We start from the raw sequence: 20,141 nt of genomic DNA, 5'->3' as shown, positions 1-20,141 counted from the left end.
ATAGTATAGTAAGGCATAAAATTGTCAAAAAACGTCATATTAAGTGTAGCATAAAATTGTCAAAAAACGTCATAGTATAGTATGGCATAAAATTGTCAAAAAACGTCATAGTATAGTATGGCATAAAACGTCATAGTATAACAAGCCATAAAATTGTCAAAAAACGTCATATTAAGTATAGCATAAAATCGTCAAAAAACATCATAGTATAGTATGGCAAAAAATTGTCAAAAAACATCATAGTATATTCTCTCATAAAATTGTCAAAAAACATCATAGTATTTTATCTCAAAAAATTGTCAAAAAACGTCATAGTATAGTATGGCATAAAACGTCATAGTATAGTAAGGCATCGAATCATCAAAAAACGTCATAGTATAGTATGGCATAAAATTGTCAAAAAACGTCGTAGTATATTATCTCATAAAATTGTGAAAAAACGTCATAGTATATTATGGCATAAAACTTCATAGTATAGTAAGGTATAAAATTGTCAAAAAACGTCATATTAAGTATAGCATAAAATCGTCAAAAAACATCATAGTATAGTATGGCATAAAACATCATAGTATAGTATGGCATAAATGTCAAAAAATGACATAGTATCGTATGGATTAAAACATCATAGTATAATAAGGCATGAAGTTGTAAAAAAACGTCATAATATAGTATGGCAGAAAACGTCATTGTATAGAATGGATTAAAACGTCATAATATAATAAGGCATAAAAACGTCAAAAAACGTCATAGTATAGTACGGCTTAAAATTATCATAAAACCTCATAGTATACTATGATATAAAACGTCAACAAACGTCATAGTATAGTATGGCATCAGAAAGTCATAGAATTTGCAAATATATTTCTTGTTCGTTATTTTTTGTGGAAGGTGTTTTTTATTTACAGATTACAAATTTACTTGTGGATTGTTGATGTGTTAACACAAATAATATTGAAACAAATTTACTTCTATAAACATGTCATAAACTCAAACTTCTTCATCCGTTTTTAATTTCATCATGCCTGTTAAATGCAGATTAAGTGAACTGTATGTTGGTATTTAATCTCTCTACTGTGTGGGCATTGGGACAGATCTAGGCTAAAGTAAAGGTAACTCACAAATTGTAAGGAAACTGTGTTCAGCACTTAATGACACTTACGGTTGATACCTGGACCATCTGTGGGGAAAATAGGATTACCGCCATCATCTGTTGTATAGTCTGAAAGAGAGTTTTACAAGGAGTTGTTAGTCAGTTTCTTGGCATATCCCAGTTGAAATCTTTTCTACTACATTTTATTATTTCCTCAGAGCTTTGGAAATCAGAAGGAAAGCTGCAGAAATGAACCCACCACCTTTTGTATTTCATCAAAATATAAAACTTTTCCTTACACTGGCGGTGACGGCACGCAAAACCTCTCTTCTGCAGGCAGTTGTTGTCATTCCAGCGTCCATCACCATACATCTCCACACAGTTCTCCTCGGCCACATCCCCAGGGTGAAAGGCTGAATTGGGCTCACCAGGAGCCCAGTTCAGGAAGCCCAGAGACGTCCTATCTGTCCAGCCCCATCCAACTGAAAACATAACATATAAAGGTTCCAGCATGTGTGTGTAATTCCACCTCAAAGCTGTTTTCAAGTCACTGTCCATGAAACAACATCGGAATCATTGTTCTACACTCACAGTTGCGGTCCCTGGTGAGTCCGATCCAGACGTTGTGACGTTTAGTGTAGTTGAGGTTCCTGATGAACTCCACCTCTGCTCTGCTGTGGATGGACACCAGCTCTGCCCTGATCGACTGACAGTAGTGTCGAGAGTCCGGCCAGGAGAAGCCCTGCTGCTCGTTGTACACATAGTAACAGTAGCGACCATATGGGACCCAGAAAGGCAGACACTTCCCATCACCAGGGGCAGGAGTTGGCGGCGGTTTTTCTGTGAAAAGATAAAAGTTATATGATCAACAGTGCTGCAAGCTTTAGACTGTAAATTAAGCTTTTTTTTCTCAAACATAATGGATCATTATGGGTCTAAAACAAAGACTAGAGAAAACTATTCAGGAGGAAAAGGGAGGAAAAAGCAGTGTTCAGTTCAGTTGAGTTGTACCTGAGGAGATCTTGCAGATGTAGGGTTTTGCCTGGTCACACTTGGTGTCGTTCCAAGTCCCGTGGAACACACGAGACGCATGCATACTCACGCAACCCTCATCCTTGATGTTGCTCGGCTCTCCTGGTCCCCACTGAGTGAAAAAAATCGGCCAGCCATCTGTCCACATGTAGGAGCCGTCATCCTGCATTGCAAGACAATATAAGCTTGGACAGGTTCGCAAAATTCCTATTCCTATGAATTTCCCCTATGAAGTCTATCCTTACTAATAGTTTTGGTTGAATTAGCTACACCATTCCTCTGCAGGATTTCAGCCTCCAACCCAAAACAAAGGAGGTGAATGTTGTGTCATTTGTGATACTTGCAGCACAAAGAAATTCTTCTGTACAACACTTCTGTGTTATTTTCTTTTTGTGGTTATAAATAAAGTTGTTTTTGTTTTTTTGAAGAAAAAAATCCTAGTGTAAATGCAGTCATATTCTCTCCTCTTGTCTTTCTAAGTCCTTACAAATTCTCATTAACATTTTTCCTTCAAGGAGAAGTGGTTAGGAAAAGAATTTTTTTTTTACTTTTCGACCACAGCCCTTGTCACATGGGTAATTTTTCCAGGGTACGAGTATAGTTACTTTTCATACTGAGTATATTTTGCTGATAATGCTACTATACTTTACTTAAGTAGGATTTTCACACTAGGACTTCTTCTGGCAATAGAGTATTTTATTGGTACTTTTACTGACGGTGGGTTGTTTGGTTTGACATAAAATTTGAAATAAATAACAAGAAATTCTAGGGTTGTTTTTAACTTTAATTGTTCTTATACAAGATAAATATTAAGTTTAAGTTTCCAGGGACTTTAATGTCTTTTTTTAATTTGTAGGTAGTTCATGTTGACTGTTGTGCATTTTCCCCTGATGGCACCTTGCGCTTGAGTCCGATCCAGGCGTCAGCTTTGCCCTGCAGCACCACTCCTGCGACGAAGGCCTGGTCGTAGCTCATGTCGATGCTGGCCAGGTTGCCTCCCTGCTGGCTGCAGGCCGTTTGAGCTGCGTCCCAGGTCGCCGGCTCCTCCACCAGCTTGTAGCAGTTCTGGTACCAGGAGATGTAGTCAGCTGGGCAGGGGCTCTTGGTTGGGGGTGGAGGGTTGATGCTGCTCGCTGATGTGGAGGCAGATGAAGAAATATAATAAACTCAGGCCTGAACATGGATTTAACTTTGTTTGAAATGTTTTCTGTAATTTCTGTTTACTGACATTTCTTCCTGTAGCAGACGAAGCTATGATCCTTGTGACAGGCGTCATCGTTCCACTTGCCACTCACCAGTGGGCTGTGAGTCATTGCCACACAGTGTTCCTGTTGAGCATGACAAGAAAGCTTAAAGGTAACTGTTAACGTGTCCTTTTCAAGTGCAGTGTGTAATTTTTAGTCCTGCCTGAGATTCACAATATTTCCCATATGCTTTACTCTTCTTATCATTAAAAAAACTCCTCACCGCTCCTCCTGCATTGTTGGGCTCCTTGTCATTCCAGTTGGTGTACAGCACTGGGCTGACCCCGTCACTCCAGGCATACTGATTCTCAACCAAGAGATCTGACAGACCGATCCACGTGGGGAGCTCCAGGTCCCTCAGGTAACTGGACACAAAGTCTAGAGAAGAGGATCAAAATACTCTGAACTGGAGCCACAGGACTGATGAATTCTTCTATATGGTAGTTATCTGCTGAGCTTACCATTCTCATATTGGTCATCGATAACTGCCAACTCTCCCCCCTGCTCTTTGCACCAAGTCCGAGCGTAAGACCAGTTGGCTTTAATATCATTTTTCTTCCCTTTGAACATGAAGCACTTATCCTTGAAACGCATCCAGCCTGCAGCGAAGGAAGGAAAAAAGGAAGTTAAATAGGTTGCATTATATTTCAAGGATGTTCACAGGTGACACTTAAAAGCCATAGTACAGGTACAGCTTGGCTCCTGTACACATGCATTTGTGCATGTGAAATAAATACCATGAGCAAAGAGGGTGAGGTGGGACAGGCTGCTCATGTTCATCTTGATATCAGGTCATGACTAAGGGTTGGACAATAAGGGTAAAAGCCTCTATTACGGTATATGTTATTGCAATTAATAAAGAGTTAACAGAGACATTAACCAGACACAGATGTCATGTTTTTTGTTAATTCAGTACCTTACAAATCAAGACACTTCACCACATCGGTGCAAAAAAACATAAAAATCCACAAAGCAAAGTAGCCACAAAACAGTTCTGATTCCTGATTTGTGCATTGCCAGCAAAGTCTAATACAACTAGAGCTATTAAAGAAATAGTTATCTTGGTATAAATGGTCTGGAAGAATCTCTGTTGACAAATTCAACGTTAATGAAACAGGAATAAATTGTACACTTATTGGGGATTACACATCTATCAACATATAACCCACATGTTTTAATGAATAAAGAATTCTTGATGTTTTATATTTATATGTAAAATGTGTATTTTACCTGCAGGGCAGTTGCCCTCCCAGGGCTGTGTGGGTGGAGGAGGGGTGTGGACATCTCCAGGGGACTTCTTGCAAACGTAACCTGCTCCAGCCCTGCCACAGTTGGCATCGTTCCATCCACCTTAACAAACCAGAGTTCAGAGTAAATATCACCAGCAGGGGAGTGTGCTCAGTAAACATGCACAGTAAATAACCAGATCTATACGGCCTTAATTGTCCAGTGAGTGGAGTTTCGGTACCTTGATGTCTGTTCATCTGAACACACTGTTCCTCGCCATTGGCATTGTTGGGCTCACCTGGCCCCCAGTGAGTGTATGTCACGGGGGAAAGGTCCACCCACCTGTGCAAATAAAACAGAGAAATCACAAAAGGAAAATCATCTCTGAAGCAGAACTTACAGTGTGGTATTCACATAATTTTACTTTTTAACTTTACTTAGAAGAGGTGACACATTTGTAAACTGATGACGACTTAGACTTAAATGTGAGATGTTTCATCCATATCAGTTCGATCTGAATACAGATTTTCCAGCTATGAATTGAAAAATGTCCTCACATCCCTGTAAATTCAAGTGTCCTAGCGCCTGTTTCATTATTCACTCTCTATTGAGCAGCTGCAGGATTTGTCTCTAATGACATCCACGACACAGTTGGGTCATTCTGCTGCTCAGATTAAGGAAAGACAGGTTCAAATTAGGAAAAACTGAACTGTGCAATATAATAAAAAATAATGTGAATTCTAAATTTGGAGAGATTTTCCTTTCATTTTCACTTCAACTGAATTCCAATAACTTAGGATATTACTTAGGAATATACACACATGTATTGTCCACTAGCAATGCCAAACATCCTCATTCCGATCCAGGCTGCAGAAACCTGCCCTGTCCCCACCTGCAAGAAAATACAAATATATTTTACTTTTACTTACAACATATTTTACTCTTTATTCCCTCTGAAGAAATTAAAAATAAATAAATAAAAGGCATACCATGGTGTTTACATATGCCTGTTCATCTTTGTTGAGGATGGAGACGAGTGTGGCCTTCTCAGCGTAGCAGCGCTTCACAGCTATGTGGAAGTCCACGATGTCCGTGTCGTTGTAGTAGTAACAGACGTTGTTGTTCTTCCTCCAGCCAACGTTGGTTCCGCAGTCGGGAGCTGAGGGTTGACACATGAGATTACACACATGGTGATGTTGTGATTGGCTCACAATTTCATGCTTCTCTCTCACTCAGGTGTGCGAGTAACTTGGAAGTAAAGCTGCTACTAATAGTTGATTAATGGATTAGTTGATTGATAGGAGAGGATTTGCTGCTGTTCTTTTTTTATATGATTGTAAAAAATTCACGAGACTTCACATTTTAAAATGTCCAAGATTTTATGCAAGTTTCCTTCAGAAATCTCTGCTACCTCAGTTCTAAATTCAAGTTCAAAATAGCTCAGGTTCATTAGAATAACAAAAACATGACTTGTCTTGTGGACAAGGACAGGTGCATTGTGGGGGCACTTTACCAGGGATAGGAGGTGGGGGCAATGGGGGCACAATGGGGTCCTTTCCTTTAGCGATCATGCATATCCAGTCCTGGTGAGCGTCACAGTTGAGATCGTTCCACCAGGAGTAGGTCCCGTTGGTGCTGCTCACCATCTCTACACACTCCTCACGGCCCTCATGGTTGTTCGGTTCCCCGGGACCCCAGTTGGTGTGGGACAGAGGTGTTCCGTCACTCCAAGAGTAACCTGGGACATTGGAATAATCATCAAGTCTTTTTGTGTATTCATTTATTTATTTAAATTCCAATTAGCTTCCACCAGGGTTCACTCTATAAAACACACCTCCCTCTGTGGGGTTATGCTTGAGGCCAATCCACTTGCTGCTGGCTTTGCTGTACAGAGACAGGAACTCTTCCTCCTCCTGATTGTGGATGCTGACCAGGTTTGCTCCTCTGGCAACACAGTCCTCATTTGCTGCTCCCCAGCTCTTCTTCATGGACCAGTCCACGTTGTGGAAGAGCTGCAATAAATCAGGCAATGAATCAGTAGTGGAAAACAGACCACCGACCTAATGGACCCTGCAGAGACTCATGGTTTTAAATGTTTAATTCACTGCCTTACGTACCTTGTAGCAATTCCTGAAGTGAGGCAGGGCCGTCCAGCTATCAGCACAGCCATGTGCAGGAGGAGGAGTTGGGGGTTTTGTGGGCGGGGTGATGTCAGGCCTGTATTTCTCACAGATGAAGGCGTATTTCTCTGAGCACTGCTTGTCATCCCAGAAACCACCAACCTGACCCGTTGTCATAGCCACACAAGTACCATCCCCGCTATCTGGAGACAAAAAGACGATCAGTGTTTTCTCGGATGTGTATATATTGTCCTGTCCTGTCGGGCTTGGTGTTAGGTGTGTACCTGGCTGGTCTCTGTCCCAGTGAGTGAAGCTGAGAGGTGAGCCGTTGTCCCAGATGTAGTCCACCCCTCCAGTTATCCCTCCGTGAGCACGCAGGCCAATCCACCACAAACCAGTCTTTCCTGCCAACGCCACTGCAAAATGTGCCTGCTCATAACTGCAGCGAAACACAGAGGAGACAGTTTACTGGAAATCTGTCTGTGTGTAGTAGAAATCTCTACAGATGATTTTTCATCTCTCATAAGTGAATCAAAATCTCTACTCAACCAGATTGTTACATTATGATCCCAGAATCTTTAAGATGATGAATCTGCCACTGCCATGAACTCATGCTGTCTTTTTTTCATGTTACAGTTCAGATATACGACAAACAGTTTCCAGTCTGAAGGGAACCGTCACAGTAACATTCAATTCCTTCATATTTCATGTTGCACACACAAGTGCAATAGTAAAGGTCATAGCACCTTGCCAAAGGATGTTAGAAATACTACTGTGCCCCTGCAAATAATGTGTTAGGCTTCGTAAAGTAGAACATACAGTGACTTCAGAAAGTATTCAGACCCCTTCACTTCTTACACACATTATTGTGTTTTAGATTTGATTTCAAGTTCAAGACAAATCTCAAGGACAATTGAAGCAAACAGTTATGTCCCAGACCGCAGTCTGTGAGTGCCACAGCAAAGGGTCAGAACACTTTAGTAAATGAGAGTCTCGGTTTTATCCATTTAAAATTAAATATACAAATTAATGAAATGTGAAAAAAGTGAATGGGTCTGAATATTGTCTGAACCCACTGTAAATAACAAGAAAGTTTTTTTGTATATACTTCTATATACTTCTACTGCTACACTTGGATTAACAGAGAGGCACATATAGTATGCACTCTGGAATCAGGATATGGAATATGTAGAGTGGAGTTATTTGCACTGATAGGGATTTCTTGCTGATACACATCTCTGCTATTTGAATAACTTGACTTACATGTCTCCAATGTGCAGCAGGAAGCCGTCCTGCTCTTTGCAGAAGGCCTTAGCATCAGACCAGCTCCGGGCAGTCTCCTCCATTAAGTAGCAGGAGTATCCGTATGCATCCCATCCCTGACACGATGTGGAGACATGAGCCATACACACAACATGCACTGTAGCTCTCTCTAAATAAACATTAAGACTTTTGTAAATCAGACTATGCTTAAAAAGAAAACAGGAATATAAAACATGTGGTACCTGAGGACATCCGTATACAGTGGGTTTTACAGAGGGTAGTGGGTAATGTGCTTTGGGCGCTTTGCATATGTAGGTATTAAGCTCTGTGCAGGACACGTCGTTCCATCGGCCAGTCTGGAACAAAGATGAAATCAACCTATAAATGATTAAATTCACTGCAAAGAATTAGTAATGTGTGTGTTTGATTTTCTTTTTCATTAAGTGTACATTTAGGGTGAGTTTTAGCAAATGCACCTGAAGTGTAGAATGTATTTTACTGGTGTTTAAGACTATTTGTCATCAGTTTCACCTGGTGTAACATCTCAACACAGTCTTCATTGAACCCATCGTGGTTGTTGGGTTCCCCTGGAGCCCAGTAGGTGAAGGTCACCATGTTTTCATCAGACCAGGAGAACATGCCAGGCACGAAGAGGTCATTCAGACCAGTCCACACGTCAGTGGTGGCTGTAAAGGACAAGCCCCCCCAAAAAACTTGAATCAATTCATACAGTATATGCCATCAGGAATGCAGTAATCAACTGACTGATTTTAAGTATTTCCTAAACCTTTACTTCTCCTCCTTACTGCTTTCTTTCATTTTTCTAGATCCATACCCAGGTACAAGTAGCTTTCCAGCCAGCTCTGCTCCGTCATCGAGAGGATGGACATGAGTTCAGCACCCTCACTCCTGCAGCTGTCCTGGGCATCGCGCCACGTCTTTCTGTCTCCAAAAGGTTTGTAGCAGAACTCTCCAAACTCAAACCAGTCAGGCCCTGAACACCTCAGCTCTGCAGGAGAGGGGGAAAGGAAAAACAGTGAGAGTAAGACAAAAAAAGCTCACATTTCATTTAAAAAATGGCGTCTGCTTAGAGAAAAGAGATTCATTTAAAGGATTATAAATGCATGTCAACTCACCCCCATCAGCAAAAGCATATGATACAGCATAGTTTCCATCGAATCTGTAGAAATGAATGAATTGTTATTAAATTGAGCACAATACACAAGAAAAAATTAATTAAGAAAAGTCCTACTTACTGTCTCGAGGTGATGCCATTCCTGCTAGAGCCAGCATAGAAGTCCTGTCCTGGAGCTTTCAACAAAGTGCAGTCTCCTCCAATGTCATTTAGTATCACTCCAGCATGGATAGCTGCTGCACAGATGTTTGAGTCCTGTTACAAAGAATCATGTGTTAGATTCTAAATTAGCACTGTGCAGTGTGTGTTGTGATATTGATTAAACAGAAAAATCACAGTAAACCTACCCCACGATATACCGAAGTGCCATACACTTTGTAATTAGCGTTGGCACAGCCTGCTGGACAGTGGACACTGAAAGACACATGAGAATCATAGCATCAGACTGTGTAATGGATGGAAATATCACAAAAATATAATTATCACACAAACCAGATGATATAGATGTAACATATAATAAACAGTACATCACTATATGTAAAAATATGATTCCAGCTTTTACTCACGTCATTCGATCATTGGCAAAGTTGAAGTTGGGCTTGTTAGCGCACGTTATCGCATCTGTTGAACCACAATGTTTCATTATGGACCATCAGTGTTTATATGTGAAAGCACAGGACAGTATCACAGCAGATTTTGCCCAATGATAAAATACACTTTTTTGGAGTTTGGAAGTAACACCAGTTTCCTTACAGTCAGGGGTGCATCCTAAGATATCAAAGCGAAGGCCTGCCTGACCACTGAACTCCAGCGGGAGGATGCGGATGTACTGAGCTGACACAGGCGTACCCAGCAGCTGGGTTTCAGGAGTGTTCCTGTCTGTTGAACCTGGGAAAAACTGGAAATCAGGGAAATCCAGAATGACAGCCTGTTAACGTCTCTCACAGTTTGCCTTTGACAGGTATTTCAACTTGAGCACTTGGCGATATTCAGGGTCAATGTTAACAGTAGTCTCTTACTCACTTGACCATCAGCTGTGTAATCAGTCCAGGTTGTTCCGTCCAAACTGTGCTGGATCTTAAACTTAGTGACCCAGTGGTCGTTTTGAGGACAACCCTGGATTACTATCCCTGTTACCTTTCTGGTCTGGCCCAGGTTCACTTGGATCCAGCTCGAGGTTGCTGGAAGAGGAGAGATTAGATATAGTATAAGGTTAATGTGAAGACACCAGTTCAGCACATTTTTTGACATAACAGAACTTCAGCTTCAAATAAAGATGGAGGTATTTTTGCCAAAAATTGGAACTCTGTGTTCACCATTAATTATGGATTAAGATATTATTTTGTACGTGTGACCGCTGGGTTGGTACGTACAGCTTCCTGAAGGCATCCAGCAGGAATTCCCATTCAAACGGGCTTTGTCCGGAGTGAATGAACCAATGGAGGAGGAAGCGGAGAGCTGGGAGTTTGTGATGTTTCCATCCTCGACACCCAGGCCATGCAGACACACTGAAAGCAGCCATATCACAAAACATTAGATGACTTCACCAGTTTCAGAGATCTTTAGGAGAAGAACAAGAATAAAAGAGCCTACCTTTTTGTTCACAGCTGTAGACGATCTCGAGATATTTGGAAACAGTAGGACAGGGGTCTACGTCGGTATGGGCATACGCAAAGCAATAGGGTCGGTTGTCACACGCCTTTCTATAGTAAGGAAGGATACCTTCCACTGTGCAGCTTCCTACAGGACAGTGATGATCTTTTAGTCAAGCATACAACAATATACATCATACTTATTATTTAAAGGCAATGATACACACTGACAGGTGGTTGCAGATGAAGATTAAAAGAAGCATTTTAATTATTTATTTTTTTGCCAAGAAATACAACAGTTTCTCCATTTGAGTCCCCTAATGTACAGCACCTCCTCCTGATCCATCCAGGTGTGGACAGATGTCATCACTCTTTCGTCCGTAGAAAGCAGACTGGATGTTAATTACACTTTCATGTGGACAGTGAAGGACAGCGGAGGAATCCTGGCACACCAGCGCCGTCATGAAACCTGCAGCAAAAAGTATTTGACAGTGAAATGAATCTATGCTTTAAGTCATCTGTAGATACTTGCAGTGAAAATATAACTGATCATAACATATATACTGTAATTGTGGCTTCAAAGTGAGGTTTCTTTACCATCATGAGGTGGAGGAGGCTCAGGGGTGTTTCCTGAAAGAGGAAACATGAGTATGATGTTACCAACATGTGTCAATACTATTGCCTTCATTTTCAATTTGTAAGTGTCAACAACATCAACTCCAGCAGCATGTCTCACCTCTCCGCTCACAGATGTATCCTCTTTTGTACTCACAGTTGTCGTCATTCCAGTAGCCACCGTTAATATATATAGACAGGCAGTCTTCACCATAATAGTTGTCTGGGTTACCTGTGAAGAAAGACGAGGCCATTGTTTTGCAAGATAATAATCCTCATGTATGTAATTTTTCTGGATACATTCTCACAGATATCATGCAGAATATATTTGGGTTTATATTAACCTGCACTCCAGCGAATGTATCTGAAAGGAGAGCCATCTGTCCACTCCCAGCCGCCTTCAGTGACGGAGTCATGACCGCCCATCCACAGAGAGATCCCTGTGGGACTCGCCTGGATCACACCTAGGAGGAATCGACAAAACACAAATTAAAGGGAATCAAGTTTATTAACAGACTTTAAAAAAAACAAAAAACAAAAGATAACATAACACACACATACTAGACTTTATGTCTTAAAGGGTAACTGAACACCAGGCTGAAAAGCAGTGTTTCATTGTCGGGTTGAAAGTTTCAAGCCTGTTTCAGCTTTTGGGTGTGGTCAGACACAGTGTCCTGGAGTATACCTGTACAGTATATCACTGGAGCAAGGTGAGAGGTTAAGCCACTGGAGTTTAACTGCGATTTTCAGGGGGTGAAATTAAGTTGTTCTCTAAAAGACTCTAAGAGAAGAATTTGAAAAATGTCTTTTGGCATCCCCTAGTGGTCGAATCAAAAAAAGACATGTTGACTGATGCCAACGCACACAGCAACACTGTCTCTGACGATCCACACTGTTGGAAAACAACAACAACATAGACTAGAGCAGTTTTCACTACAGTTGTCTCACCTTTCTACAAAACCATCAAAATAATTTTGAAGATCCCATAGTTGCATAAAAAAAAATGTATGTGCAGTGGCTTTAAAAAAACACAAACTGAGAAATACCTGAAGTTTAATTTTGTTCTTTGAGAGTAGATTGATTTTCATGTATTTTCTACTAAGGTTTTTAGAGTATGATGGAGTTTTAGGACCAGTGATGGAAGAAAAAGGAAGTCTAAGATTGGAGAGTTAAGACAATATATTGAGAGAAAAGTTGTATTTTTTTATGAAAAAGTTATATATGAAAGAAATATATATATATATCTATAACAATTAGGTGGTTATTGATGAAACCCTTTAACTTAAGGTAATCCTCATCCCTTATTTGACACATAGAGGCTGACAGATTGTGCTGATCTTTCAACTACAACAAAGAATTTGAATTTCATAATATTTGACTTTGTTCTGAAAATCCTATAAAATAGATAAAATATAATCAATAAAAACAGGTTAAATGTAGAAAGAAAATTGGACCAGCGAAGTAAGGATGTAAAAGTCATACCCTGTATGAAGGCCTGTTCGAAGGGATCAGTGATACTGAGGAGGTCTCCTCCCTGGTTGACACAGTCAGCTCGAGCCTCTGCCCACGTCCTCATCGACAGGTAGTTAAACAGGTAGCAGTAATCATTAAAAGGGTCAGCCATCCAAGAACCGCATTTCTGATTCCATCCTGTAACAAATACAACACACAAACAACCCATATGTGCGTACATCCAGATAAATACGCACATATTATCCGTCTCAGACCGTACATGAAGTCTAATGATCAGTGTAGTATCAAGTTAACCTGGTCCAGATGTTGGGGGCTGGGGAGGAGGTCCTTGTCCCTTGGCTATAGAGAAACAAGACAAAGAATAACTAGAAAATACTGTATGAATGTAACAAGAGGGGTATGAATAAAACATTAAGGGTAACAAATGAGAATATCAGACCTTTTTTGCAGATGAATTCCTTTGTGGAAGTGCAGGAATCATCATTGAGTTTCCCAGGCGTTTGGTGATTCATCCCTCTGAGGTGCACACAGTCCTCATTATTCTGCCAGTTATCTGGCTGGTTGGGCCCCCACAGAAGGAAGTCCTGAGATCCACAGAACAAAATAGCTCAGGCCGAAATGTTGCTCTAACATGAGCAGTTACACAACATTGTGTATAAAGAAACATCGAGGAAAGAACAGGATATTCCCAAGAATCCCAAGATTTTAAAATATTTGCGATTATGGAGATGGTTAAGACACATTTTGAGACTTTTGTACAGTGTAACGAAAAGAATTATGAATTAATTTCTTAGCATTAAAACGGCTGATATTATTTCGGGCTTCATCACTTACTGCAGCACTTCCATCGGTGTATACAAACTGGTTTTCAACATTGATGTCATTCAAACCCACCCAGGCCTCTGCTGGCATGTAAGCTACAGATTTAAGAACAAGAATAGCAATTTAATTTAAATTTCAAACCACATATCTATGTTTATATAATTCCTCACTGAATTATTTCATAATGGATGAACTAGAGTGCTCTCTTTGTCGCTCACCAGTCAGGAAACTCAGTTCTTCCTGTGAGTGGAAGCTGGCCAGGTGACCCTGCTCGCTGTTACAGTGAGCCTCAGCATCTTGCCAGTTTTTCACTGACTCAGTCTCAAAATGATAGCAGAAGTCCCCATACAACAAATATCCAGGGTCACAGTGGGAATCTGAAGCAAACGATTTAAACGTTATTGACAAACCTTTAATATGACAGAATGTAAAAAATGATTATTAGTCCAACTGACCAGGAGTTGCAGTCGGTTTCGGATTCTGTCCCCCTGTCATCTCACAAATGTAACCCAGGCTCTTGAAGCAGTTGGTTGTTTCCCACTTGCCGTCATAATTTCCTGGAAGAGAATTTGAACTCAGCTGATGTTGGCATCTTGCAATGACAGCTTCAACTAAAATGATATGAAAGTGGCACTTTACGTTTGAGGACGGCAGCGTGCATGTCCTACCTGTGAAGATCTGTCCACAGTCCCAGACATCTGCAGTGTTTCTGGGCCAACCGGGACCATAGTTAGAAAACTCAACTGCGGATTTATCCACCCATTTGAAATCTCCATCCTGGCCCATGTCTGGTAACATCACAACACCGAAGAATTAATTCACAGATCACATTCACTGTAATGATAACATGACACTTTTTCTATCGTTTCATGGTAAACATCAAGACATACAGTCTGTAGAGTACCTGATAAACCAATCCAGATGTCAGGAATGTCTACTTGGTGAAATTCTGGAAGTTGCCCATTTATGAAGAACTGTTCTTCTTGACTGCACACGGGGAACAGTACAATGACACACTGAATTGTGCTTCATTTGCATCAGCTGCTTTAAAGACACCATCATCAGGTGACCTCACTAAGTGTGAATAGAATGGGACCACAAGCAGGAAACATGCAACATGTCTAGTTTTGCTTTAAAAGCAAAATGCTTTTCATTTTGTTCTTCCCTACCTGTTTATAATCAGCAAGTGGGCCCCCATATCAGAGCACTTGGTGAGGGCCTCGTGCCAGGTGGTCAAGAGATTGGTATTACTGACCGTCCAATAACAGCTGCCAGCGAAGCTCAACCAGCCAGCAGGGCAGATGGCTGGAGGTGAGGCAGGGAGGAATAGCAGGAAAAGATTAGAGGCAAAAAAGCAAAGAATTCGCACAACATTATTGTACTACTGCAAGTAAATATATACTGTAATACCATATTTGCGTATTTCTAAAACAATCCAGCTTACTGTTCAATGGTCGTTTACACATGTAAGGACGCTCATATCTGCAGACATGGGACTTCCATTTCCCAAATTCATCTGTTGCATCTTTGATTATTGCACCGCATGTGCCAGTCTGTGTATCACTGTCAGAGGACACAATATTTAAACCATGATCGCACAAATGAATAGCTACATTTAAATGACACGTGTATGACATTATATCTTACACTGTAGGTTCACCACCAGCCCAGTTTGTGTAGCCTGATGAGGTAGCATCAGACCAGGTAAACTGGGAGTTCCCCACTTCAACTTGACATGAGATCTTGTTGCATTTCTGAAGGAACAAAGTTCATCTTCACGTTGATGTATTCATATCCAATATCAAATGACAAAGAAATGGGAGTTTCTACTCAGTTTTCCTCTCACCAGTGTGGAAAATCCAATCCAGATGTCAAACCGTGATGGGTCCAGTGTTCCTGTAATGTATTGCTCTTCTCCTGCAGAGACGATGGACACCAGATCTCCTCCATCCTGCACGCAGTCATGTCTGGCTGCGACCCAGCTCTTCCTTGTGTCTGCCTTTAGCTTGTAGCAATTGGAGCCGTACTGCCTCCACCCGTTGGCTAAGTCACACTGTGGGCTAGGATTGGCTGAGGATGAAGAACCAAAATATATTTGTGCAAGTTTAGAAACATTATCTTGTTAATTTAGAAAAAAAAAACAAGAAAAATGGAACGTAAGAAATATGAAAAAAAAAAAAGAAGAAGAATTTTGGTTGCTCTAGCATGAAAATATTTACAGCTTGATCTTTGCTGTTGTTAAAGGTGCTCTGTGGAAGGTTTCTGTTTACCTTCAGTGTTACTCGCCAAAAAGCACTGTGTGTATCTTTGAGGTCTAACTGCTGCGGTAGCTTTAGAGATAAAGTAAAGCCACTATACTACAACGTAAATAGTTGGATAAAAGGGATTAAAAAAAATGAAAAGAAGAAGAAGAAGAAGAAGAAGAAGAAGAAGAAGAAGAAGAAGAAGAAGAAGAAGAAGCAGGAGAAGAAGAAGAGGAAGAAGAAGAAGAATACACTTAATAGCCCAACAGCAAAAAACAAATTTAAAATTCTTAACACTATGGACCCCACTGGGCAGACTTACGGTTGATGTGCTTGCAGATGTATTTCCTCTTAACATTGCAGTTTTCGTCATTCCATTGTGCAAAGCTGCTTCCTACCACCTGACCACAGTCCTCCCCAGGTTCATCGCCCCAGTTATCAGGCTGGCCTTGCATCCAGTATCTTAAACAGTAGGAAAAAAAAATCAGTGAATCACACTTTTATACAACTCTGAGTTTAATGAATTTAATGTTTTTGTGATAACAGTATTACATACGATAGATATGGTATAAAAGGACTCCCATCGCTCCACTCCCAGACACCTTCTGTGACTTGGTCATTCAGGCCGATCCAGTAGTACTCTCTGCTGATTTGTGTTCTCACCCAAAGCTGGAAATAACACATAAACATACATAAACCCAGTGTTTGAAATGATAACAGAACATTTATCAAATCTTGCCGCTCTGTGTGTTTGTATGTCTCACCCTCTCGTGAATGTCCTGAATGCTCATCAGGTTGCTGTTCTGCCCCAAACAAAAAGCATTAGCCTCCATCCATGACTTTGTGTCAGTTGAAAAGAAGTAACATTTGTCCTCATACTCCCTCCAGCCTGGCTGACACTGGCAGTGGGCTGAAAATACAACCAAAACATGATATTATTAATTGCAAAAGATGTAACACAGCAAAGTAAATGTGTGAAGCAGCACATTTAAATACAAATACAAAAGACTAAAGTTACTCCAAAGAAGGACAAGGGCAGAGTGGCAGTTTTAACCTTGAATCTCCTTTTAGAAGAAATTCCATTCTCAATACCTAATTTTATTTTGTCTTGTGTGCCTAATGTGTGTATCTGGTTACTCCATGAAGAAGAGAAGTGATTTTGTGATGTAATTGCAGTGACAGGTCATTCTGACTGTCACACTGCTGTTGTAGTTGCTTCTTTTTTTTGCTCAAATTAAGCTCCACACAGGCCACAGTTAACTACTCACATTTCAGTTTTCTTGGGTTTTAATTTAATTTAACTTACGTAAAACCAAGTCCAAAGCTGTGGCTGGTTTAGGTCATTGATCTAGGTCTGCTAATATAATGAAAATGTTTGTGGTTAGAAAATCCAACCACTAGAAAACATAAAAACGTAGTTTGAAAAATTGTTGCTATTCCTTCAGATTGCAGAACATCGTTCAGCCAAGAAGAAGAGCAGACTAAAAGAAATCTGATTACTTTTCATAGATGATTGTTGAAAAAGTTACTCAGTTGATGAGTTATTTCCCGAACTGGTGAATCATTTGAATGCACATCAATCATAAAAGTCCCATGACAGATCCACAGTCCAGCCATGTCAGTCAAATCTCCACACCTCTTACAAATCTTTGGGTAATGTTTGACTTTAACAAGTTTACAGACAATATAGAATCACATGTTTTGCACACATCCTCACCGGGTCGAAAGACCACAAGAAAACTGAAGCAAAGTTGAAGCGTTAATCGAGAGTTTACCACCTCACCTGAAACAATGCACTTCTGTGCAGTATAAGGCTTCTGAAACATGATACATCAAACACTGAAAACCTGCTGTCAGTACACAGTGCACACTTAAGACTTGGATGTCTACTGATACAAAATATTTTAGTATTTAAAATATTCTGCAAACCTCTGCCACTTAAACCATTTAAGTATACGTAGAGTATTTTTTCACATTTTCAGATGTGATGTGTAAGCAGTTAGTAATATACTGTAGACTGGTTGAAAATTACTTGAACAACAAAGTTCAAAAGGTTTAGTCTCTTATATGATACATTTTTATGATTGACAATTTCTTTTTTCTGATAAACCTACTACTAACTGTCTGGTCCATGTAAAATAAATTTGAAAAAAACAAGTAAATCTTGACATCCATGCTTGAATATACTGGTCTGGTTACTGTTTTTCCATGTTGGAAATGACTGACATGATTTTTTTTTCTACCTGTCTTTTAGTTACTTTTATACCAAAACTAAATTGAGGCAATATTCTCATAATCCCCTTCCATTCCAGGCCACTGCTGTCTCACTTCAAAACATAATTAAAATCAAGGTCAGCACTTGCAGGTTTGTGCTTTGACCACCCCATGTTATCACAAATCCCTTACTCAAGGACCAAACAATTAAAGCAACAGATAATCAAATTAAAAGGAATTAGACTTACAGCAAGCAAGAAGAGCAGCAAAGCTGAGCAGCTGCAGAAGCATTCTCTGTCTTCTGTCCATTTTTACTTTTCTGTATTCACCTCTAAAGGTGTGTTTCTACACATCCCAATAGCTCGAAGTTTGTCTCCAAACTCCCCGAGCCTGGCAGTGTGATGTGTGTGTGTGTGTGTGTGTGTGATGTGCTCCAGCTCCAGGTTATCAGACCTCTAAGCATCTCCTCTTTGGTTCACCTCTTTTCAGCATCCATCCAGGGTCCAAAGACTGAAAGCAGTAAAACACAGATGACAAACACTTGACATCTTGACTCATTCTCTACATTACAGCCTCTGGGTGTTTGCTACTGAATAAAGATTTAGTGATTAAAAACAAAATTAAAAAGTTTGGCTATTTTGATCCCACCATATATTAAGGATAATATTAAAGATAAAACATTTGACAGCAAGAATAAATAAATAAAATTTATCCTTGTAAAATGGACATTTTCTAAAGGTAAACAAACTTTTTGTAATGTTCACAATTCAAGAAAGAATGGGGTTAATTAAAAACTCTCTTGGAATTACAGTCATTATTTTCTTCTACCCATCACTTATGGCTGAGTGCATTTTAATGCACTATAAGCACTTTGAGTTCACTACAATTTAAGTGTTATAAAATGTACTTACCTAATCAAAGCATTTAAAAGGCTAGGCAGGTTTCATTTGAAAATACTGTGCACCCCTTTCTTACATTTACTAAATAAAAATTATTGAAAATGGTAGACGTTATGTGTAAGCTCTGCGGTATAGAACTTATACCACTTTCTACATGATGATAATACAAACACTCAATAGGTTTCAGAGTTTGTTTTTTTGAACATGAGAAACTCTCAGCATATGTAAACAATATGTGAAACCGTGTGGAGCGTCATGCACTTTAATAACCTTAATAACAGGAGAGTGCAAGTCACATTTGACACAGTGACACCACAAAGTCCAGAAGATACAGTTTATAACAACCACATGCCAAATGACAATAAACTTTATAATGCCAAGCCTCTGCCTCAAACTGTTACTTTTTAACACAGTTTAATAGGATGTTACAAAACAATAAACATCATTTTGACATCAACTTCTCATTTATACTATTTTTATTATATTGTTATATTGCTCAGCAGACACTTATGGATCTTAAGTGAGGGTCAGAGCAGCTTTTTCACAACTAAGAGGCATTAACATTAACTGGATTGCTGAAGGGTTTTTCCTTTTAACCAGTTCTGAGTTCTCAGTCAGTCCTGAATGAGAGGAAATATTCATAAATTATTACAGAAAAAAAGAGGAATTCCACCAGTGAACCTTTACACATAACTTTATTGTACCAATTTATACCAATACCATGTGAATAAAAAGCACAAGATGGAAGCAGTCGGGAGGAAGAACAACACAAAGTACGGTAAGGTTTACAAAAGACTCTGTATCTAGCTCATTTGCTAACAAAGTTGGCAATAACTTGAGTTTTGGAGTAAAAATGTTTGATATTATTAATGAAGTGGGACACAAACTGTGCAATAATATGTATACTTCTAGTATAAACCATATATAGCATTTCGGTTTTGAAGTCATCAGCCTATTCTGAAAAACAAATCTGTTGCCAGAAATTATTACATTTTTCCTAGATATGGCAGATATAGGAATTGAGTGTTAAATAAACATCTTCAAACTCATAACATGAATAACAAGAAATTCTCCATTCAGGACAAAAATATACTCAGACTTCATATCTATTCTAGGAAAATAGTGCACAGCAATGGATTAGATAGTATAGTAAAGGATAATACCAAAGATAC

General features: G+C 39.7%; 2 protein-coding genes across 2 annotated transcripts; both read right to left on the bottom strand.

Annotated features, from left to right (window-relative positions):
- Nucleotides 1-1,159: 1,159 nt before the first annotated feature.
- Nucleotides 1,160-13,927, bottom strand: LOC111234696 (macrophage mannose receptor 1-like; the record flags this gene model as incomplete). Its single annotated transcript, XM_022762853.1, has 37 exons — nucleotides 13,832-13,927; nucleotides 13,626-13,708; nucleotides 13,231-13,375; nucleotides 13,086-13,130; nucleotides 12,801-12,968; nucleotides 11,663-11,782; nucleotides 11,440-11,550; nucleotides 11,301-11,333; nucleotides 11,035-11,172; nucleotides 10,705-10,851; nucleotides 10,485-10,619; nucleotides 10,135-10,292; nucleotides 9,865-10,009; nucleotides 9,678-9,732; nucleotides 9,459-9,525; nucleotides 9,233-9,366; nucleotides 9,113-9,156; nucleotides 8,812-8,985; nucleotides 8,508-8,662; nucleotides 8,219-8,332; nucleotides 7,977-8,092; nucleotides 6,998-7,152; nucleotides 6,711-6,916; nucleotides 6,428-6,605; nucleotides 6,107-6,331; nucleotides 5,583-5,752; nucleotides 5,415-5,485; nucleotides 4,835-4,935; nucleotides 4,597-4,716; nucleotides 3,828-3,965; nucleotides 3,590-3,744; nucleotides 3,351-3,450; nucleotides 3,020-3,255; nucleotides 2,102-2,285; nucleotides 1,682-1,930; nucleotides 1,390-1,572; nucleotides 1,160-1,219 (listed from the first exon to the last, which is right to left on the bottom strand). Coding segments are annotated over exons 2-37 (4,813 nt in total), but the record flags the coding sequence as incomplete, so codon positions are not given.
- Nucleotide 13,928: 1 nt separating this feature from the next.
- LOC111234695 (C-type mannose receptor 2-like) lies at nucleotides 13,929-18,404 on the bottom strand (the record flags this gene model as incomplete). The annotated part of the gene is made up of 12 exons (XM_022762851.1): nucleotides 18,319-18,404; nucleotides 16,621-16,766; nucleotides 16,413-16,525; nucleotides 16,179-16,318; nucleotides 15,460-15,683; nucleotides 15,261-15,367; nucleotides 15,058-15,176; nucleotides 14,783-14,918; nucleotides 14,518-14,600; nucleotides 14,282-14,401; nucleotides 14,069-14,170; nucleotides 13,929-13,990 (listed from the first exon to the last, which is right to left on the bottom strand). Coding segments are annotated over exons 1-12 (1,413 nt in total), but the record flags the coding sequence as incomplete, so codon positions are not given.
- Nucleotides 18,405-20,141: the final 1,737 nt, after the last annotated feature.

This window comes from Seriola dumerili, unplaced genomic scaffold (genome assembly GCF_002260705.1).
Source record: "Seriola dumerili isolate Sdu_G_001 unplaced genomic scaffold, Sdu_1.0 BDQW01000450.1, whole genome shotgun sequence".
NCBI lineage: Eukaryota > Metazoa > Chordata > Actinopteri > Carangiformes > Carangidae > Seriola > Seriola dumerili.
Note: the sequence above shows the minus strand (reverse complement) of the source record. Positions and strands in the feature narration are given on the sequence as shown.